Genomic DNA, 23,950 nt, shown 5'->3' with positions numbered 1-23,950 from the left:
GGGAGGGTCTAGGCCCTTCTCCAAATGATATGACAGAGTGTGAAGATCCCACATGGAAGGCCTCACCCTCCTTTGGGAGCAGAAAGGAGATGGGATAGGGGGTCGGTGTTGGACAGGGTTGGAGGGGAGGGAGAGGGAACTGGGATTGACATGTGAAAGAAGCTGGTTTCTAATTTAAATAAAAAAGGAAAAAATGAAACTTATAGAGTGAGATATTTTTGAGGGATTTGCTGAATGTGCACACACATGTCTACCTGTGTATCATCACTACACATCTCCAGTATGTATAGATATTAGAACCAAACAACAGTTTGATAGTCTGGAATTGGAGTAGTAGATGAACAGGTATAGTGAAAACTTTCACAGAAAAACTTTGGAATAAATGTGTTACAGTGGCTGCCTTACAGGTCAGTGTGAGGCCAAGTCTCACGCAGCAAAGAACCCTGCTCATGCCTTGGTTCTTTGGTTTCTGAAATACAAGTTCCAGTGATTCTAAAATGCCTGATTCTAGTGATAGGCACATTTCTTTTCTGAGAAATGGATTTTTATACACAATGATAAAGAGAGAATTTTTGTCAGGAAAAAAATTTGAGAACAGACTGGACTTTTGTGGCACATGGCTATTAGAATTGTATAGGGCTAGACTTCAATCAGTGAATTAGTGACTCCTTAATTTAAAGTGGTGGGGATGTTGTGAGAGGGGACGCTGGATTTCTGATATTCCCTTTGAGCAGAGCATAAATTAGTTGTGTCCTTTGTCCTGCTGTAGAGTAGCTGCCCCTGCTGTCTTGGAATCCTGCATCCCACTGTACAGTTAGACATAAACGCTGCACTGCATTAGGTGAATATAAGACATTTGTTGGAGTGTAAAATGATATGTGTTCTTCCGAGGCAAATATTGAATCCATGTATGCTTTACTTTGGAAATAAATATTAACAGTGGTCAGATACCAAGGAGAAGACACACAGAGGTGCCTATATCTATTATTTGCATTATCAGGTACCTGTATCTTCTTTTCACATTTGACACCGGAGTATCCAGTGCGGCAAGAACACACACCAGGAACCGCACATTTTCCTCCATGAAGACACTTCTGGGCACAGATGGCTATAATAGGCAAATGTTGTTGTTGATGTTGTTGTTATGGTTTTGTTTTTTGTTTTTAATTCACCATGTCTTGAAATAGAATCCAGCAATACACAGTATTCCACTGGCCTGAAGCTATTTTGTGATTGGAGCCTTTACTGTGATTCTCAAAGCCATTACTTCAATTCATACATGAATTGAAACACCATACAGAGATAGGTACAATTTCTGTGACACTTAAAAAATAAATTAAAATTGACTGTGGAAATAAGTGCATGGAAACAACTGTGCAACTTAAAGTTTCTGGTAGTTGCCATAGAGTAGAAAAGAAGCAGGTGATGTAAAGAATCTGTCAGAGACCCATCTTTGGGCAGATCTAATCTATGTGCTCTCTTACTTTAGAGCACACACCCCTAACTCAAGGACACTTTATTAAAGAAAACTAAAATTGTATTAGTTGTGTTTTAAGATATTAGAAATACATACTATTAAAGGATTCCAAAGAGTCTGTTGGTACTGGCATATTTACAAAACAATTTATATCCTACTTTAGACACTATCTAGATGGAAGCTCCCTGAATTCTTCCCTCCTTTGCTGTTCTTTCTGGAGACAGAATCTTGCTATGGACCCGCACTAGCTTTGTACTCCCTACATAGCTTGAATTGGCTCAAACTCATTGCTGTCCTCCCAGGACAGTCTTTCAAGTGCTTAGAGTACAGGTGTGCACCACTGTCGCCAGCTCATTCAGTAACCTCCTAAACATATTTTCACTGTCCATACTAGACATATTTTTGAGGAAATCTCTCCCAAGATAGCACTAAAAATATCTATATGTATCTCAGTGTCTATTTATGTATCATCATCATCATCATCATCATCATCTATAACATGCTTATAATAAAATAATCACTTAAGCTATGTAACATGGCCACCATGAGGGGAAAGACCATTGCATTAAATATAAGTACCATGCAGTGGCATTACAAAATTTAATGTAATACTTAAATTGATGTTTTAAGGAAGGTAATATGTTTTTAAGTAATGTTGAATAAAAATAAGCACACCATAAAATTTTATATATGTAGTTATTTTTCATGGGAGTCACACTGTTGTAGTAAGTAATTTTGAAAGTTCATATAATTCAAGAGTTGACAAGCTATGTTTTGATCAGGACTGCTGTATGCTTTTGGTGGGAATGTAACACCCAAGGGCTCTAGATATGGGCATTATCAGTGTTTCTCAGAAGACAGACAGCAGTAACATTCATGTTCAGTTAGCATTGTCAGTACTTTAGGTAGTTTGTGGAATACCGAAAGAAAGCATTTTGAGGAAGATGGTTTATTTCAGATTCACATAAAGGTCCTCCGGTGTGAAGAAATCATACTCCCAGCTTCAGGCTAGAGAATATCAGTCTATAATGCTGGGAGAAGCTTCCAAAATCATGGAGGATCATGAGGAACAAAGCAGACAAAAGAGGGCAATGGAAGTGAATATGATTAGAAGACAGTAGACACATGTACGAAAATGTCATAATGAAACCCATTATTTGTATGTTTAATATATTATTTTAAAAGTTTAAAAGGAAATAAGAGAAACAAACCATCAAATGAACTTCTCACTTCTTCCAAGTGGGAATAAAACTGGCCAGCATTTATTTTTACTTCCAAATTTTTAAATTATTTCTATTTTGTACATGTGTCAGCTTTAAAAGTCAATCTGACACAACCTAAGGACCCCCTAGGAAGGACATCGTGATGAAGTTTTGCTTAGCTCAGGGTGTCCTGTGGGCACCTCTGCCGGAGATTATCTTGATTAGATCTTAATTGATGTGGGAACACCCAGCCTGACTGAAAGTGCATGACTCCATTCACAGGTTTAGGGCCCTAGATTATGGAAGACCGAAGAAACTATCTAAGCACTGGAGTATTGGTTTCTCTCTTCTCTTTCCTGTGGATGTATGTGAACTTTAAGCTTCTGCCACTGTGACCATCAGATGACAATGAAATGTGACTTGTAATTGTAAGTTAAAATAAATAAATGATTTCTTCCTTGGGTTGCTTTTTGTAAGAATATTTTATCAGAGTGACACAAATGAAATTAGCATAGTGTATGGGGGGCACACCTGTGCCTTGGCACATATATGGAAGTCAGAACGCAACTTCTGGGGTTCTGTTCTCTTTAGATTGATGAGAAGCACCTTTACCCACTGAGCCTGTTTTTTTTTTGGGGGGGGGGTTCGAGACAGGGTTTCTCTGTGGCTTTGGAGGCTGTCCTGGAACTAGCTCTTGTAGACTAGGCTGGTGTCGAACTCACAGAGGCCTGCCTCTGCTTCCTGAGTGCTGGGATTAAAGGCGTGTACCACCACCACCCTGTTCTGAGCCAATTTTTATTACTTTATTTTTTATATTCCAATCCCAGTTCCCCCTCCCTCCCCACTGAGCCATTTTGTGGGCCCATCTTTTTATTTACAAAGGGATCAGTAACCTAACATTTTGTTTCTACAGTGGATTTATTCATGAGCTACAGATCAATTATTCCCATAGGTTCATACTCAGGCCATCAAGTAGAGAACGGCTCCTTACGTTTCTCACACTGTACTCCTTCCCAGGTTGAAGGGCAATGACACATACTGGGAGCTATGCATTCACCGCCATTTTTACATTTCTGAAGGCAGATTGCTGCAAATACAAAGATAAACAAATTAAAATTTTAAACTGCTAGTCAAAGTTTAGCATAAACCACAAAAAGTAATTTTAAAAAAGAGGAAAATTTATAAGTCAAGAAGAAAAGCTCTTTCCTCAGCTGGGAATGAGGGAGCACACCTGCAATCCCACCATTTTGGAGTCTAAGGTAATAGGATCAGGAGTTCAAGTCCATCGTCAGCTACATAGGAAGTTCAAGGACAGCCTGGGTGACATGAGGTCCTGACTCAAGTAAAATAAAATAAAATAAGAAAGAAAACACTTTATCAATTAACCATGTTCTTGAAAAAAGACTTACCAACTTGTCTTTCTAAACAAAGGCTGAACAAGGGAAAAATAGGCGTGTCAAACTGGATGGGGAAGACCAGAGACCTTAACTCTACATAAGGTACTATAGTCAACTAAGGAATGCTGAGAGTGGGAGAGAGAGTCTTCCTAGAGAAGATCACACCAATTCATTGTCAATACAAAATGGCCAACCCTGAAAACATACATAAAGAAACATTGTGCAGACTGAGCAGGTTGTATTTAGAAATCTATCTATCTATCTATCTATCTATCTATCTATCTATCTATCTATCTATCCATCACACACAAACACACACACACACACACACACACACACACACACACACACACACGATGAAAGAGACCATGAGTTTGAAAGAAAGTAAGAAGGAGCATACATATGGGACAGTTTGGAGGGAGAAAAGGGAAGGGAGAAATGATGCAATTATATTGTAATCTCAAAAGGGGGTGGAGAAAAGAAAAAATGTGATTTTAATGATCTTCCGAACACCATGGTTCATCCTAACTTCTTCCCCCGTTATTGGAGTCTTACAATGATTTTCATGTTAGGCAATATATTATAATAGCTGTTATTACAAAAAATTATTTTAGTTTATTTGGAGACAGAGTTTCAATATGTAGCCCTGCCTGGCCTGAAACTGACTATGTAGACCACCTTGAATTCAAAGAGATCAGCCTGCCTTTGTTTCTATGTTGAGACTAAAGGAATGTAACACCATACCCAGACTAAATAACAGCTTTATACAAAGAAAAAACATTGTAGCTAATCTGCTCGAAGGGGTAGAAACCCACCCCAGAAAGGGCTGAACTGCTGAACTTAAGTGGAGGTAAGAAATAATGCCTTGTTCACATCTTCCTCTCAACCTAACTTCAGATTATGAGTTCAGAACTGAAGCTAAAGCTAGCATATTTATATGCAAAACTGGAAAACACTGTACACTGCCTGCACATGACTTGGTCTTTCACTATTTCAAAATGATATCTCCTAAAGCATGAATAGATGAGCAGAAACAAAAGTGAACAAATGAAGAGAAAAAGACTCTGCCTTAAAGTCTGATGTACACCTTCATGAAGGTAGGCCTTCACACTCTGAGTGTCATATTCTTTGTTTTACTTACGTGTGTTACACCATTTCCCAGTCCAGCCAGAAGCACAGGAACAAATATTTGGTCCCACACATTTTCCTCCATTCATGCACATAGGTTCACAGATGCCTCAAGGTTAAAAGAAGAAAAAAAAGACACGTCAAACAGCAAATATTCAGTTTCACCTGTAGTACGCAAATGTTTTAGTGGTGTCTTACTTTTCTGGCATCTCTTTCCGGTGTACCCACCACGACAGGCGCACACATTATTTCTCATACAGTGGCCACCATTCTTACAGGGAGGGTGACAGACAGCTAAAAGAACACATGACAGTAATGTGTGAACAGTACATATTCAATTATTATATATTGCACATTGCCTCTTAGATTTGTTATCTATGGGTCCATAAGATAGTGGAATGTGCTATAAAAATAAAAGATCACAACTGCAAGTCATTGTAGCTGTCCTATCTAAATAATAAAATGCAGAACTCGGAGCCATCAGCCACTAGCAGGTTAATACCACTTAAATGCCTTAGCATGGGAGTCTTCACTATAATCCTGCATGTATCATGAACTTTAGCTTATATTTCACTTGCCTGCAAAGCAAATCTTGAAATGATTTGGACAGAACCAAGAGAGGGAATCAAAGCTAAGCTCAACGTTAGAATATATTTCCTCCAGTACATATTAGAATGACCCTCATCATTTGCTGCACTAATTCAGAAAATTATTAGGAAATACTTTCAAACGCCTTCATTCTGGTCAAGATATGCGTCAACTTCATATGACTGGTTCCTGGGAATGCTGGGTAGAAATCTCTTAAACAATAAGTCTTTTGCTTTGTTGGGAATATGTCTTAGCTGTTTAGTATACACTTTCCTGGCGTTGACCACACAGGGGTATCTGTGGTAGGAAACAAACCTGAATGTTTTTCACTTTAATGAGATGACTGTTAGTGCTTTGTGTTTCTTCCATATATTAACTTTTGATTGTATTTTATTTCTCACCCAGTGCTGAGGATTGAACCAGGACCCTATTAATGGTAAGCAAGTGCTCTACCACCCAGCTATACTATAGAACTTAAATACTGTTTTTGTTGTTGTTGTTGTTGTTTATTTGTTTTGTGTAATTGTACAAAGTACCTTGCACGGAAAATTTTAAATTGAATTCCTCACTGGACACACTTCTTCCAACAAAGCCATACCTCCTGATAGTACCACTCCCTTTGGGGACCATTTTCTTTTAAACTACCATATTCTACTTCCTGGCCCACATAGGCTTGGAGTCATATCATAATTCAAAAATACATTCAGTTCAACTTCAAAAGTCTCCATAGTCTCTAATGATCTCAAACTTAGTGTCAATTCTAAAGTTCAAAGTCTTTTCTGAGATTCACAAAATCTCTTAAGTGTAATCCCCTGTAATATCAAAATATAAAAGCAGATGACATATTTCTAACATACAATGGCACAGTATATACATTACCTTTCCAAAAGGGAGGAAAAGGAAGATAGTGAGGAAATACTGGATTAAAGCAAGACTGAAAATAAAATGGACAAAATCCAAACTGCATCTCCATATCTGATCTCAAAATGTTCTTCAGATCACCAAGTCATTTCATCTATTTTGATGCAACACACCTCTCTCTCTTGGGCTGGTCCCATTCCTTGTTAGCAGCTCTCCTTGACAGGTATCCCACCATTCTGGCATCTCCAACATCTTGGGGTCTCCAAGGCAATTAAGGTTCAACTTCACAGCTTCTTGCAAGGGGGACACCCCTGACATATGCTTTGCCTCAGCATCTTGCCTTACTTATAAAAGAAGATTCCATGACCCCTTTATTCTATCCTTGATTCTAAAGCCAGAGCCATGTGGTTGAACATGCCAAGTCCTGCTGCTTGCTGGGGATGGAACATGGCCCCCTCATTTAATTAAATCATCACCAGCTTTCTATTTTCAATGGTTTCCTTTACTGATTAAGTTTATATATCCTGAAAATGGATCTGTAGACCACCTTGGCCTCAAACTCAGAGATCTACCTGCCTCTGTCTCTGGAGTGCTGGAATTAAAAGTTTGCATGACCACACCTGGTTCTAAACTTTCCCTTAATTCCTTTTCAAAAGTTGGTAGCATGGCCTTGAGTTCACCGCTCCCTTTATTCCATGTCATAATTTGCTTTTCTCTTTGAACACAACTCTATTCCACTTCCTGATGCTCTTTTTCTCCATAAATTGTACATTTTGCATTTTTATTACTCAGCTTTCTCCTTTTAATTATATATATCTTCATTAGAGTTACCACTAATCACCACATGACACAGTCTACACTAGGCTATTTTGAGATTTCCTTTGCCAACAGAATTAATCCAAATCTTTTCACTTTAGCTTCAGGCAGACTGAACTGGACAAGGAGCAAAATGCAGCCACATTCTTTACCAAAATATCACAAAAATGATCTCCAAGCAGCATACTAAAATTCTTCTCCTTTGAAATCTCTTGAGCCAGACCCCCACAGTTCATCAGATCACACTCAGCACCACGGTCTTCTATGCTCCTAGCAGTATGGTCCATTAAGCAGTGCTAAAAGTATTCCACTGCTTTCCTAACACAAACTCCTAAATTCCAAATTATTCCAAACAAAAGCATGGTCAGCAATACAACTATGCTATTTTACATATTACAGCAATACCCGAGTCCCTGGTACAATCTTGTCTTATGTAGGGTTTCTATTGCTTTGAAGAGACACTATGACCACAGGAATTCTTTTGCAGGAAAATATTTAATTGCCCAAGCTATGGTTCAGAGGTTTAGTGCATTATAATCAGGGAGGATGGCATGCAGGAAGACATGGTGCTGGAGAAGGAATTGAGAGTTCTACATCCTAATCCTCAGACAACAGAAGGTGAACTGTGACACTGGACATGGCTTGATTATATATGAAACCTTAAAACCAGTCTCCACAGTGACAGACTTCTTCCAACAAGGCCACACAAACTCCAACAAAGCCATACCTCTTAGTAGTTCCATTACTAGCGGGGGTCATTTTCATTCAAACTATCACACTGGATGATAGATTATGACGTGAATTTTACTTTGTTTTAAAAATGAATTTCAAATTAAAGGGTTTAGGTAAAGGGCCTGTATAAACTGCCAGTAGGTATTTGATCACCATTAATAACTGCTTTCTTCATTTCTAACCCCTTTAAAAACATAATAGGAATTAAGAAGATTTATAACTGAAAATAGCACTTTCAGTACAGAACATGTAACTGGATATTTTTAATGAATAGATGAATAGACAACTTGTACTGCTTTAGGTTGAATCTCTTCTGGTTCATACTTTGTGTGTGTGTGTGTGTGTGTGTGTGTGTGTGTGTGTGTGTGTGTGTGTGTGTGATGTATGTGTCCCGAGAGGCATGCAGATCAAAGAAGACATGTTTCAGGAGGCAGTTATCATCTTCCCTGTGTAGATTCTGCATTTTGAACTGTGTTGTGAGACTGGATAGTAAACAGCTATACCCTGAGATCCATCTCATCAGTCCTACTGGTACATTTTTTTTTTAGTAAATATTTAACATAATTTTTTAGTCATGGAAAAGAAAGTTATGAGGTGTATTTATACATCTGTGGTAGTTTGAATAAGATGCCCCACATAAGCTCATATATTTGAATAATTCATCACCAGGGAGTGGAACTCTTTGATGGGATTAGAAGGATTAGTAGGTGTGAGCTTGCTGAAGGAAGTATTTCACTAAGAGTGAACTTTGAGGTTCAAAACCTCATGCCAGCCCCCCTTCTCTTTTCCTGTAGATCAGTGTATAGCTCTTAACTCCTTCTTGAGCACCATGTCTTCCTATGTGCCTCCATGTTCCATGCTATGATGATAATGGACTAATCTATGAAACTGTAAGCAACCGCTGGTTAAATGTTTTCTTTTAAAAAGTTGCCTTGGCATGGTGTCTCCTCACAGCAATAGATCAGTGACTAAGAGAACAATTCTCAAGCCATACATTTGAAGCCATACTTACTAAGAAAATACTTTTATGTGACATTTGCTTCCTAATTCTTTTCTTTCTCCTTTGAAATTCTATGGTGTGTATGCCAAATATATTTACTTTTAACCATATTCTGTATAATTTGATTCCGTTGCCCTCAATGTGTTAGCTATCTTCCCATCCACCCGCATTATCATTCTCATGAGTGGATACAATCATATTACACCAAGCATGACAGTCAGGAAATCTGAGCCCTTACAGTAGACTTACAGGAGATTTCCAAGGTCCTAGCCTGCTCTGCTGAAATTAGCCAGTTCCAAACCCTGAATTCATTTCACAAGTTGTGTCCCAGTCCCTTAAAACAAGGCACATGTTCATTTTGTTCAACTTTATAGATTAGAGATCATCTCCTTTATTCAGTATTTGCACACATTTTGGGAGGAGTATTTTTCTTACAGGCCTAACCCTACTACAAGTAACTTGGTACTGTGAGCTTGTCACTTCCCCTTTACTTCCTGTGCTCAAAACTATATTTACAGCTTTTTAGTATAGATTTGGTCATAATTCTAGTTTCTAAGATTTATTTTAACTTAATCCCCTTTCTATTGCACAAACTGTTTCCTCAGAGGAAATCTGAGCTAAAGGAATACTTTCCATATGCCCATCTCTTTAGTGTTTAAGTGATATTTTCTTCTTTGTTCTAGTTTTATCCTATGGACTTAAGTCAACCCCAACAAAAGAGAGGTGATTATAAACCACACCATATAGCAGAATGTTATTAGGAGTCATCTTATTGCAGCATTCTTTTAGCAGAATGGTAGTAGTATTTGTTTTTCTCCCAGGTCCCTGACCTATCTAGTTTCTGGTTCCTGATCACCCAAGCAGTATCAGGGTTCTACTATATTCGTGGTTTACTGTCTTGCTCATCCATTATCAGACAGTCCTCCTCCTGCAGGAGATGGGAAGAAAGAGACCCACAACTTGATAATGTGCAAAGAAATCTTAGAACACTCACTCTTAAATTTGCTGTCTCACAAATCTCCCTACTCAGGGCTCAGGGAACCCTTTGGAAAAGGAGGCAGGAAGATTATAAGAGCCAGAGGGGATAAAGAACATCAAGGAAATAAGGCCTTCTAAACATAGTATGACCAATGTCCATACAAACTCAAAGAAAGCATAGCAACATGCACAGGGCCTGCAAATGTCTAAGACAGATGGAGCCCTAGCTTTGAGAGGGAAAGTAGACACACACATTCCTAACCAAGAAGCTATCTCCAAATGATAACTACCCAGAAAGGGAAAATTAGTGGGTTTTTTGTTTGTTTGTGTTTTGTAGAGTCTCACTGGGTATACAAATCTTTCTTAAGGGCAGGCCTCATGCCCAGCAGTACATGGGCAACATGAAATTAACTCAAAAGCATCTTTGGAGATTCTTTGTCACCCAGTGTTAAATCAGGACATTTTCTTTTCTTTTATGGGATTTGTGTGTGTGTGTGTGTGTGTGTGTGTGTGTGTGTGTGTGTGTGTGTGTGTGTGTGTGAATCTGTATGTGTTTCTTGTGCTTTTTTTGTTTTTTGTCTTATTACAGTTTATTTTAATTTTATTGTTTTAGAAACCTGTTTGTTTTTAATAAGAGAAAGAAGAAGTATGGATTTGGGTGGGAGGGGAAGTGGGGAGGACTAGGGAGGAGATAAGGGAAGGCAAACTATAATTAGAATATATTGCATGAAAAATTATTTTCTATAGATAAAAATCAAATTGTATCACATAAAAGTATAAATTTTATAAATTTAATTATGAAGATGTTCAAACATGTTCTAAGGTACATTGGGTATAATTGTAAGAATAAAGATACAGGAAATGTTGTGTGCATTTAATTTGCTGACATTGTTCCTAGTTCTTATCCATATAAGCTCATGCCTGAGACATTTCTATTAATTGAGAGAAAGGGAGAGAGACAGAGAGAGAGAGAGAGAGAGAGAGAGAGAGAGAGAGAGAGAGAGAGAGAGAGAGAGAGAGAATTTCTAAGGCATTGGTTCTCAACCTGTGGGTCATGAACCCCCTTTGGTGTCAAATGACCCTTTTTAAGGGTTGTATATCAGATATTTATATTACAATAATAACAGCACCAAAATTAAAGTTATGAAGCAGCAATGTAAAGAATTTCATGGTTGGGGGATCACCACAACATGAGGAACTATATACTAAAGGGTGACAGCATTATGAAACTTGAGAAATACCATGCTGTAGAGTTAACTACATGGGGAAATGTATTAACACATGGTTCAGAAAAGGAAAAACGATCCTTGTGTCTCCATATCATCTTGCAGAGAGTTCAACACAGATGCACTGCACAAATGGTTAATGAAACTAAAGTCAAGAAAGACCACAGGAAAACTTTAGACATGAGAAAAAACATCTCAAAAGTTATTGGGTTGAAAGCAATGGAAACACCACCATTCATTATAAACTTTACTATCAAGTTGTACATTTTACATTTTGGCTTGACAAAACTTCACAGAAAATGCCCATGCTGTTAACCAAACATATATTGACTGGCAACTCTGGTACATTTGCATGAGTTGGTTTTTATGGCCAAATATACATACTCAGAAACAAAGGGGGAACATAGTCTTTTCCCATCTGACAGTTGGCATGTGTTTCTGCAAGGCCCACTTTCCTATTTTGTATTCCTAGTTTTCCAGAGGACTTTTTGTAGTGACTCAGGAAAAATACTTACCATTCTGGCACTGTGCACCAAAGAATCCATCAGGACAGAGGCAAGTGTTTGGCTTATAACAGGAACCACCATTGAGGCAAACAGGGTCACACAGAGCTAACGAACAAGAGGAAGAAAAGGGGTCACAAAATGCTGTTATTTTGAAACTGAACATGGCGCAGATGTACAGAAGGAAGCACAATGATATATATTGAACCACAAGTAAAAATAGCCTACATTTTAGAATTCAACAGACAAGAAGAAGTAAAATAACTTTGTAATTGCTTTGAAAGTATGCTCATTTGTTTAATAATATCAATTACAAAGTTAAGACTGTGGAGTGAGTGTAATTAAAATTCAGAATGCTTTTGATAATGATCATAGGTTCAGAAAGGGCAGCTCAACAGCCCTGGCAAATGGATGAGGCGGTACATATACCTTTGTCCCTTTGCAAGTAATCAGGGCCATTTTACTCAATCCTCTTCCATGATCAAAATGGCCAAAGCTTCATCGCCTTTGTTTTGCTTTGATTGTACTTCTAGTTCTATTTGGTGTAACTACTGATACAGTTTTCTTCCAAATTCAACTCGTTGGAATGAATTGATATCTTCACATCTTGTAATATATGGTTTGTTTTCTATCATAAACCAACTTGCTTCACAGTCTCATTTAAAATAATAACCACATCCCATGTCTTTTTCACTAATGATATGAAACTTGAAATAAGGGCAAGAATCAGCTTTGTATTCATTTTCCTTTGCAACAGACTTCATGTATAACTATCACATTATAAATGGTGAGTTAAATTTTCACTGGGAAAAGTCATTAGATCACCATAAATTAGAATAAAGAGACCAACTGCAAACATTTCTGCTAAGGAAGCATATCTTATACTGATAAATAAATGGGTTGACGTGATAGCTGTGCTTAACATCATAAAGTCTGATGTCTGTGTCCTGATTGGAAAAAGAGAAAGAGTTTAAATGGAGACATTGCATCAGAGACAGGTGTTCTGTGTCCGTATCAGGTAAGCGAATCATGGAAATACAAAGGCAAGATGGTACTGATTAGGAAACATAACGTGTGAGACAGCATAAGGTTCTTGATAACAGAAAAAGAAAGATGAAAGGTAAGAATTTTTTAAATGTATTAGACATAACCACCGCATATCTTTCTTGTCAGTTCAGTGTGGGACTGCATGGGATATTTGAAGTTTCTTTTTGTTGATACATTTATTGTGCACAGTTCTGATTTTTACCTGTACTACAGGAGGGTCCATTCCAGCCAGATTTGCACTGGCAAATATCTGGCGCAACACATTCGCCTCCATTTTCACAGTGCCTGTTACAGACCACTAAGATCATGGAACAAAGACAAAAGAAAGTCAAATTTAGCTCATAACTGCCCAATACTTCTAGCAATGAATTGGACCACAGAGAAAGACCAGGATGATTCATACTCTGGCTTACATGCACTTCAGCTCTCATGTTCAGCTTTTCTTACTGATAGAGATGGAGAACATAGAACATTATTAGCACTGAATGAGAATTAGTTATGTAGGGAAAGTTTCAGTAACTGGTGAACATAATTAAAGATAAATCAAATAAGCATGCAAATTAGTAAGTCTTACCTTCACTTATTATAAAGAATAAGTTGCTATTCAGAACAAATTTCTTTATCCCATCATTTTTTTGAGACACGGTTCCACTCTATGTAACTTTGACTACTTCTCAACTCATGAGTCTCCTATCTCAGTTTCCCAATAATAGGGTAACAACCATGTCCATCTGAACTTCTCTACCTCATTTCTGGGCACTCCTAGGTTCTTTAAGTGTATCATCTTTTTTTAGGGTTTGCTTTGTTTTATTTATCATTAAAACCATCGGTCAACTTGTCAAAGGAAAAGTTTGTTATAGCAAACTACAAGAGAGCATTACTTACGAGTTTCACACCTTGGTCCCACAAATCCGTAAGCACAAGTGCAGAGATTTCCAGGCAAACATGTGCCGCCATGTTGGCAAGGAGGGCTACAATATTCTGCAGACACAGCTATTATTAAGTCAAGTTTTAACAATATATGTATATATACAGAATATATACAGAAAGGTTACAATAAAGCCCATTATAAGACCAATTTGGAGTAAATTCAGTTTCCTTTTACTGTGTAGTTACTTTTCTGTAGGGATCCACTACATGAATTCACAACTCCAAAGCACTTATCAAGCAGCACCATGCTTTGGTTTATAAATGAAAACTATAAAATCCAGTGTAGCTGTATGAAAGGTTTTTAAAAACTTTGGTTAATTGGACGACAGCACTTGACCTTCAGCTTCTTCTAAAATGTGAGCATAGACTTATGAATTTCTGTCCTAATTTTATATTTCCACAGTTATTTTCATTTGCTGTTAGTGATGAAGATTTCTGTTTGTCCTAGACTTATTTTGTTTCTTTGTGGCTTTCTTTCTCATTAAATCTAGTCCCAAGAAATATAACACCATTTTCTGGCCTCACAGGCATTGCATATATATGGTGTCCAGACATACATACAGGCAAAACACCCATACAGTTATATCTGTATAATGAATTATTTATATTGAAAAATTTTAAACCGTGAGCTTTTATCCAGGCATTGATGAGTACTTGTTATCATGAACACAGTAAGAAAATTATCTTTTAAAGTATTTTCAAGAAAATCACACCATATTTAGTTCCAAATTTGAGATTTTAATTGGAATTATCACCTTCATCGCAGGTTGCTCCACCATGCCCTGGAGGACATTCACAGATGTTAGGCTTAATGCATTTTCCATGTTTTTTGCAAACAGGTTGACAGATGGCTACATAAAAATAAACCCCATGGCTTAGAAATATTGATTATCAAATACAATTTATTATACAAACTAATGAATCATGTACCTACCAGTTTGGCAGTTGGAACCAGTGTAACCAGGTTTACATTTGCATATGTTTGGGGCAACACACTCCATGTTTCTTCCACATGAGTATCTACAAAATGCTGCAAATATCAAGGAAGAATTTCTGAATTATAGATTATATATATATATATATATATATATATATATATATATACGTTTCCTTCAGATTTAGTGGTATCAGAAGTAAAGTTTTTCTAAAGTTTTCTAATGTGAACATTTTAATGAATTATTAAATCACAGCTACTACATTTAATCATAAGTTTTTTCCTTATACTGTTTTCATGACTAGAATGATGAGAAAAAATGATTATTAGACTAAGAGAGAAATATATTCTGTTGCAAGTATTCCAATAGCATTAGCTCACAGCATAGAAAGAAACCAGCCATGCTCTCATGTTGCAGAGTGTGATGGAGACTTGGATGCTGTACAGCTAAATGTTGATGATAGGACAATGATGGTCAGAATCCCCAAAGAGCAAGGTTCCGGGAAGCCAAACGTTAATAGAATGGATTCCTTGAGCATCTTCAGCCATGTGACATATCCCAGTGAGCATGTATCACTTCTCATGAGATGGCTGAATTTATTTGTTAATATTAAGCAATTTTGTATTTTAAACATATAGGTGTTGAGACTTTATATTCTTGCAGGACAAAGAAAGAAGGCTAGTTTTTTTGTTTGTTTTTTTGTTTTGATTGTTTTCTTTTGTTATAACAAGAACTACAGAAATGTTTGTTTAATTTTAGCCTCAAACCAAAATGAACATTAACAATATAGGTAGCAAAGAAATAACTGAAATGATGAAGAAACACCTAAGAAACATTTTCTCAGTAGTCAGAACCAAAAATATATTTGTATTAAACAAAAACAATGACGATAAAGAGCAAAGATATAAATAGTACTTGTAAAATTAAAATGACAGAAAATTGTTTAAATGTCAAAAGCATTTGAGAAATTACAGAAAATCGAAGTTTGTCAGAACCAGCAATTGAGGTGCTAACTGCCAACTGTGGACCGAAAAGAAACTGGGCCACAATAGCCATCAGGTTTGTATTCACAGCTGTGATTCAGCTCTTTAAGTGCTTGATGCCAGACAACCAGATTTGCAAAGCTCTGCTCTCTCATCAGTACACACAGAAAACAGCACTCAATATGTGAGGTTGTTATGATGGTTAAAATTGAATGTTGTTACGGAACTTAGAATAGAGTAGGTATCATTGTTTTAATAATATAGTAAGGATATTTTAAAAAGAGAATTTCCAAAAAACCACTTTCCCAAAATGTGTTAAATGAAACAGAAGGAGTTGAAATCAGCAAGTAGAGAAGGATAACTGCTTAATTATTTAGGCGCTATCTTCACTCTATGTTCTGAAAATTTTCACATTACCTCTACAGTTGATCCCATCTCCATAGTACCCAACGGGGCAGCGTCCACACTTCAAGTGGCCATCTATGCTTGGCACACAGGAAACACCAGGGAAACAAGATGATTCTGTACAATTTGATGTTTTGCTTGATCCAAACTTCTCTGGTAATATAGTGATTTCTTCAGTGGTCAATGATGTAAACTCATGCTGAGTGAAATCTTGCAAAGGTTGCCTAGTGGGACCATCATGCCCTCCTGTCTCTGTTTGAGCAGTGCTCTGCATAGCATCATTTATTTGCCCCAAAGAACTGTTAGGAGTACCAGTGTATGCAGGAATTTCTAGCCCCTTCAGAGTAAGATTTGTACTGAGAATGTGATCTGCATACTCATGAGCCGGTGTCTGAGGAGAAACAACCTTTGTTGTACTATCCATTTGAGCTGTAACCGATTTTATCGTCAAGTTGGAGGTACCTATTGAGTGTGAGAACTCATAGATATTTGTTGCAGGACTCTGAGTGAAGCTTGGACTTGATAGTAAATGCTCGTTTGATGGTGACTGAATGCTCCACTCTAAATGAAAACAACAAAGACGAATAGAAATTTTCATCAGAATGGTTATTCATAGTCTATGATATCAACAATTTGGTGCCAAGTTATTCATTCTTTTATGTGTGGTTTGTAACATGGAAGATTAGGAATCACAAAGTACTAAAAGTCATGATAGTGTTCCAGCCTTCAAGGATGGTGTGACCTATTTAGATACAAAAGCTAACACAGAAAGTAAGCTGTGAATTAGTGAATATTCACTAAAAAGCATCCCTGAAATTCCCTTTGTTCATTTTTTTTCTATAGAATATACCCAAGGATTCAGGAGACTAGCAAGGATAAGAATGTATTTCAAATTGCATTTATATAACCCTTAAGTTGTCTTTCTAAAAATAAAATTAACTGAGGTACAACTTACAACTTGTTAGTCTTAGTAATAACATTTAAGAAGTACTCTGCATTAGTCTTGAACCAAGACCTTAACTTACTGGGGACATTTCCATCTATTGGCCTAACAGATTTCATGGTTTTGGAAGTTTTCCATCCTCTTCTTCAATGACACTTTGGTCAGGCCTCATAAGAACCACAGGTTTTTTTGTTGTTGTTGTTGTTTTGTTTTTTTTTTTTAATAAAGCCTTTTAAAAACTGTTTCAACTGTTAATCAGTACCCGAAGCATATCCAGGCTAAACTATTGCAAACTAAACCCAATGAATCATCTAGGATTCATGAGTCACTTGAATTCAACTCTTTGCAAATTAGATCAAAGACACAGTTAGGATATTATTCTTTTTTCCACCAAATCCTTAGATGTAGAATGATCTGTGTGCCAGAAAACGCATCTGCAAAAGTGTAAAAGCTAAACATGGCTGTGTTTAGAGAGCAAGTCCTGCTAAAAAGAATTCTGGTTGTGTAAGGTGAGAAGAGTAAATGTCTGATCTAAGAAATAGTCACCTCAAGAAGGGAATGAGGTACCAGAAGCCCATGCATTCCAAGAAAATGGGCCCAGTGATGACACTGCTGTCCAAGAAGACAGTTTCCCTGAAGCCAACCAGACTAGGACCCTGCTCTTGAACTTCCAGATGCTAGAATTAGAATTATCAAAAAACCCGTCATATTTTGTGCTGTATTATACAATCCTTACCTTTCTACAAAATAGAGATATCCCGGGGTAATTACTTCAGTCTTAGGGAAAACAAATGGGAGTTTCGTACTGACTTTCTTACTTGTTACCTCCACAGATAGGCCCACCGTGATATAAAGATTGGGTGACCAATTTCCCATCGAAACCAGATCTTTATACACTTAATTGTGGCACCAATAGTTCTTTAATGCTGTCTCCTGGAACTCACTTTTAACAGACTGATGTGCCTTAGTTTGTTTTGTCCCCCTTCCTCTAAAAATCTGTCTCCTGGAATAATAATCATAAGAGTTGCATGTGATACTCGGTCCTCTCTCCTGACTGTTACATGAGTATTACATAGTCTCTCTCTATGCAGACTCAATTCCTGCTTTTTAAAGTTTCTTTCATTGTCCTTCCTGGCAGGGATGATGACCTGCATAGTACTCTTGTGTGTTCCTCAGGAACTGCTATCAAATTACAAACAAAAATCAAAGCAAAACAACAACAAAAAACATCTTTCAGGCACCACGGAGCTCCTAATCACATTTCTTCCTCCCACGGGATAATATATTAAGTGGGAGGACAGATGTGACATCTTTCTGTATCCTGTGCATCTAGTTCTACATGTAACATGATGCATACATACTGAAGGAACATGCGAGCAGAAAAAAAAGCAATTGAGTGATTCCAAATTAGATAATTGCAGCACAAAGCATAGCAGCAAGCAGGGGCTTTTACCGTGACATATGTTCCCATCACCATGAAATCCTTTTGGACATGAGCCACAATGATAAGAGCCAAAGATATTGATGCACTCCACACCTGGGAAACAGGGCCAGGATTCACACTCATCAACATCTTTCTCACAGTTTTTGCCTACAGAAAACACAGACCAATATTTCTAATTACTTAATTTGAAATACAATATATGTCTAATGTTCCATTGTTTGGTTGCTTATCGTGTTTTAGTCTGTTGAATTTTCAGGAAGAGCTTGGCATGTAGACAAGGGTGGCCTGGTACTAGCTATATATCCCAGGTTAACCTAAAATGTGTGATACTCTCACCTCTTGAGTTCTGGGGTTACTACAAGCACATGTCATCACACCTGGTATGTTCTCTTACTCTTCATTTAGCAAATCCTAGCCTCTGCTGAGGAAGTGACTTACTCTTTAATTAAAACCTACTATAAAATCACTTACATTTCCCTCAATAGTAAACTCAAGTATTCACACACCTAAATTTGTTTTTCTATAAAGAAGGTGAGGAAGCTCATCATTATGGAGGGCCAGGTAAGAGGACCCTGAGTTGGTTAGCACAAGGAACATAACCAGATCTGTTTCAAGAAACAGTCTATCAATAACTGAGGTAAGAATTACAGTATATAACATAGACTGTATATATATATATATATATATATATATATATATATATATAACCAGAGAATTTCTACTTTTCTTTAAAAACTCTAAGTTTTGGAACATTTCTTGCTTAGGCTAAGGATAACCTGTTCAGTCAAATTACTCACTCTGAAAATTATAATTTTACATGTTAAAAAGTCAAGATTTTTTCAATAAGGTATTTTCGATGATAGAGTGCCCTTTGATAAGCTTAACATCTTATTTGGATAAATAAATTCATATTATGACTAATCATAGCCCTTGTAATACAGATATCTCTGAGGCACTTAATATTTGGAGATTTTCAAATATAGTCTGTAGTACAATACAAAAAAGTTATCTACACTCAAATGTCTAAGTGATAATTTTAAAATAATAAAAAGATTAAAAGACAAGTAAAATTTCTGCTTTGTTCATATATTTTAAAACAGATATATTTCAGAAAAGTCAGCTCAATGGCTATACTAATTTAATCATTACATCTATATGACTGAAGAACTATTTGTATAAAACCATTGAATATTTGATAAAATAAAGGCTTATTATTTTAATATCTCTAATTCTGGAACCCAGCATTTTAGGAGAAGTAATAAGTAAGTGAATATGCTAGCATTTCATTTGTTTCCAACTCTGACTTAACCCATGATATCTCTAAGTTAGTAAATTATTATAAAACATTTCTTGTGTGATAATATTTCTATTCTCCATGACATAATGTTTTCTTATTTTATGGTATATATGTAAATGTTTCTCTTTTTAATGAAAGAGAATACAATAAGATAAAATAAAAATCATCACATCGAAGTTTGACAAGGCAAACCAACAGAAGGAAATGAACGCCTAAGAGAAGTACAGTAATCAGAGACGCATTCATTCATATATTCAGAAATTCCATAGAAATACTAAATTGAAAGCTACAATATACTTAGATGACCCAGTGCAGATCAGTGTGGGCTCTGTGCTTTCTGCCTCAGTCTCTGTAAGTTCATATGAGCATTGTTCAGTTGATTTAGAGGACCTCTATCCCCTGTGGTTCCCACACTCCTTCTGCCTCCTTGTCCACAGGGCTCCCTGGTCTATATTATATTTCAATATCAATACACTTAAATGTATTTTTACTTGCGAAATAGATGTAGAAAATGTCTATAAACATGCAATAGACTTTCATTGATTGCAGTCAGATTTACAAATTAGACAAAATTGCAGGAATATATGAAAGCAAAATTATATGGAAGTACTCAAAATAATTAAACAAATCATAATTAAACAATTAAAATATTCAGGATATAAGCACTGTGCAGGTCTGGAATACTTTTTGACAGACTTTTAAAAATATTCATCAAAATATTAAGAACCTAGATTTGCATGTTTCCACAGATAATATTGCAAGAAGTTTTTCTTTCTAATTAATTCACATTCTCATTTGGCTCATACCCATACTAACCTGTGAGCTCAGGAGGACAGTCACAAGAGTAAGTGTTTAACCCTCTAATACATTTGCCAAGGCCACAAGGGTTTGACTGGCATCCACTGGCATCAACTTCACAAAGATTACCATGGAAACCAGGCAAACAGACACACAGGTATGCTCCACTTCCTGAAGGAAATTTTCTGTCAGACACACATGAACCACCATTCAAGCAGTCACAAGACTTCACAGTCACCTACAAAAGACAAAAAAATAAATAAATAAAAAAATGACTTACTTTTTAATGAAATTATGTTTAGTTAATGCCCCATGAAATCATGACATTACATCTACTCTCTTGAGAGCACAACTGAAATATATGTGCCAGGGGAACACTTTTAGAAATGTTCTGGGTAGAAAAATTTATTTTCATTTTCTAATTTTTAAAATAGATTTTATTTGGTGCAGAGTGGCCTTTTATTTATATTTCTTCCTCAGTTTTCCAAGTACAGATGTTTTAGGTATGTAACACCTAAATTTCTATAATGCAAACAGAACACTAGGAAACAAAGTAAAAAATGTTGAGAACAGTCAGTATCCATGCATCCCCAATATAAGAGCAGAGCAGAGATTCAGTGTCAAGGCTAATATGACCAAACACAATTACCTCTCATCACATGTGTCTGTGTGAAAGCACACATGCCATACTTCAAGCCCACATGCACATCACAAAGAGTTTATGAGAATTCATGCCTGTGACTGACATACTATATATATCAATAAAGGAAAATTGTCAGTTAGTTCATTCGTGTCTTCTTTCTGTTTTTGGTCTCTAGTTCAGCATCCAGGAGTCTTTCATTTGATGGAAAAGGCATAATTATCAATTTTGTTTTTGTCAGAAGCCAGCCTTGGCGACCCCCCATGCCTAGATAGACGCCAGCAAGTCTAGCATCCCACTCCCTTATCACAGGAGATTCCAGACACCTGCCTGAGAAGCAACTAACACCTATCCCCTCCCCCATTTCCTTATTAGTGCTTGAGATAAACACAGGAGATTCCAGATACCTGCCTGAGAACAATTAACTCATCCCTCCCCCCACCTCCTTTTTCTCTGCTCCTCCTTTCTCTTTAAAAAGCTCCTTGGTTTCAATAAACTGGCCTTGACAATGGAATCTGCTTGGTCCCTCTCTTTCTTTCCCGCCCATTAGTTGCAGGCGTGATCCACCTCGGACTCACGAATTACCGGAGCCCCGAGGGCCGGGGCAGGTGGCGCCCAAACGTGCGGCTCAAGGTACGGATTCTTCGCCGAACGGAGACCCCCCTCAAGGAAACCTCGGTAGTGCACACCGACAAGGGAGTTCTGCTCGCCGGATTTCGACGGACGGTAGTCTGGGAAAAGTTCTCACCACTCATGAGTGACTGATTCCCTGGTAAGTCCCCCCTCATTCCGTTCCATAATGATGGGCCAAATTGTCTAAGGAAGTCAAACACTTCCTTTCAGGAAAGAGGAGTTTGAGTAAAATGTAAGGACTTGATTCAGTTTTTTGCCTTTTGTCAAAAAAAAAAAAAAAAATGTCCCTGGGTCATTTTAGAAAGCCCAGACATTCATCCCTAACTTGGATAAAGGTTGGAAAAGAACCTTAACAGATTGGTCGGAAAAGGACCTTAACAGATTGCTCATAGAAAAGGGAGCTGAGGCAGTTCCCTCACAGACTTTTAGTTACCGGCCTTGAGCCTCATTCTCCTAAAAACCTTAAAAATTACCCTGTCTTTAGTTCAAACCCCAAACTAAAAACAGATAGTAGAAGCCTAGACTGCTCAAGTACAGGAGATTTCAGAGTTTAAAAGTTTTAAAAGGATCCTTCCTGCTTACAAAAGCCACTGCCATGATGCAGTATTTTGAGTTGCGCAGGGGCTTGGAAGACATAGGTGCCCTTGCATACACGCAGGCCCTCGGGAGATTCTAGGAATGTAATGGAGAACAGAAACTCCGAGCCTACTTAGGGGGGCTGGATAGTAAAAAATATACAGGACAAATGATTGGGATCAGCAGGGAAAAACAGTTAATAAGTACCAAAATGGAGAGTCTTCACCTCCTTCTTTCATTTTAAACTAGAAATACAGAAAGGCAAATCCTCAATGGTAAAATTCAGCAAGAGCTAAGAGAATTGGAAATTTTTTAGGGAAATTGATTACAGGAGATAAGAAATTTACAGGTTTCCTTGGATCAGAGAGAATGGCTCAGGGGAACATGGCAGGATACATGTGCCAATATCATTCAAACAGCCCTAGGAACTATTAATGGCTTATGTCCAATATGGACTGATGGCGATTTTTACCCAGATGATGGTAGAGAATATGGCTGTGGAAGCTCTGCCCCCAGGGGATTGAAAGCAGATAGCCAAAGCCTGCCTGTCTGGGGGAGATTATCTGTTATAGAAGACAAAGTTTACAGACCAATGTCAGGTTACAGCTAAAATAATAATAATAATAATAATGCTCAAGGACTTCCTATTTCTTATGAGATACTCACTGGTAAAGGGGAGTACAAAAATATAGATCAACAATTAAATTTTGAGCTATCAACATACACACAGATTGCTGCGGCGGCCAGAAGAGCTTGTAATAAACTTCCAGCTGCTGGGGTGCACGTGGAGGATTTGACAAAAATCAGACAGGGTCCAGACAGAACTGTTTCAGGACTTTGTCTCTAGACTAATGCAAGCGTCATCTAGAATAAGGGGAGATACAGAGGCTGGACTTTTGGTCGTAAAGTAGCTAGCTTATGAGAATGTTGGTAATGCATGCCAGACCACACTAAGGCCTCACAGGAAGAGGACTGATGTGTCCAGTTCATTAAGAATTTTTCAAATATGGACCTAGCTTACACTTAGGGATTAGTGATGATGACTGCCTTACAGGAAATTCAGTTAAAAATAAGTTATTCCTACACAGAAAGCAAGGCACAGGGAAAGAAATGCATAGAGCCTTCTAGAGGTTGCCTTGGGCATGTTCAGGAAGAGCTCCAGGTCAGACAGAGTCCCAACAAAAGAAAAAATAAGGGATCAGGCTTGTGCCCAAAATATAGCCGCAGACTTTTCAGCAGCCCAGAGGGCATGGTCGAGCTAAGGCCAAGGTCAGCCATGGCAGCGGCCAGGGTCTGCCGGCCCTCAGCCGGCGGCTTGGTACCACCTCATGCTGGCGTCTGCAGCAAGCTAGACAAAATGGCTGCCGGGGCGGCGGACAGCCTGCCTCCACGTGGTAACTTCCAGCCTTGG

At 37.6% G+C, this 23,950-nt stretch overlaps 1 protein-coding gene across 1 annotated transcript in view; it reads right to left on the bottom strand.

The window, feature by feature from the left end:
- Positions 1–674: 674 nt before the first annotated feature.
- Vwde (von Willebrand factor D and EGF domains) overlaps positions 675–23,950 on the bottom strand; it is a 78,977-nt gene continuing 55,701 nt past the window's right edge. Inside the window, exons 18-29 of the mRNA XM_035451400.1 lie at positions 20,709–20,928; positions 18,605–18,742; positions 16,221–16,769; positions 14,820–14,915; positions 14,641–14,736; positions 13,841–13,936; positions 13,158–13,253; positions 11,921–12,016; positions 5,403–5,498; positions 5,218–5,313; positions 3,671–3,766; positions 675–1,108 (exon numbers count right to left, since the gene is read on the bottom strand). Coding sequence (XP_035307291.1) covers positions 675–1,108; positions 3,671–3,766; positions 5,218–5,313; positions 5,403–5,498; positions 11,921–12,016; positions 13,158–13,253; positions 13,841–13,936; positions 14,641–14,736; positions 14,820–14,915; positions 16,221–16,769; positions 18,605–18,742; positions 20,709–20,928 — 2,109 coding nt within the window. The remainder of the gene's footprint in view (positions 1,109–3,670; positions 3,767–5,217; positions 5,314–5,402; positions 5,499–11,920; positions 12,017–13,157; positions 13,254–13,840; positions 13,937–14,640; positions 14,737–14,819; positions 14,916–16,220; positions 16,770–18,604; positions 18,743–20,708; positions 20,929–23,950) is intronic.

The sequence above is a fragment of the Cricetulus griseus genome (assembly GCF_003668045.3).
Source record: "Cricetulus griseus strain 17A/GY chromosome 1 unlocalized genomic scaffold, alternate assembly CriGri-PICRH-1.0 chr1_0, whole genome shotgun sequence".
NCBI classification, from domain to species: domain Eukaryota; kingdom Metazoa; phylum Chordata; class Mammalia; order Rodentia; family Cricetidae; genus Cricetulus; species Cricetulus griseus.
This window is presented reverse-complemented; position numbering and strand designations above follow the sequence as displayed.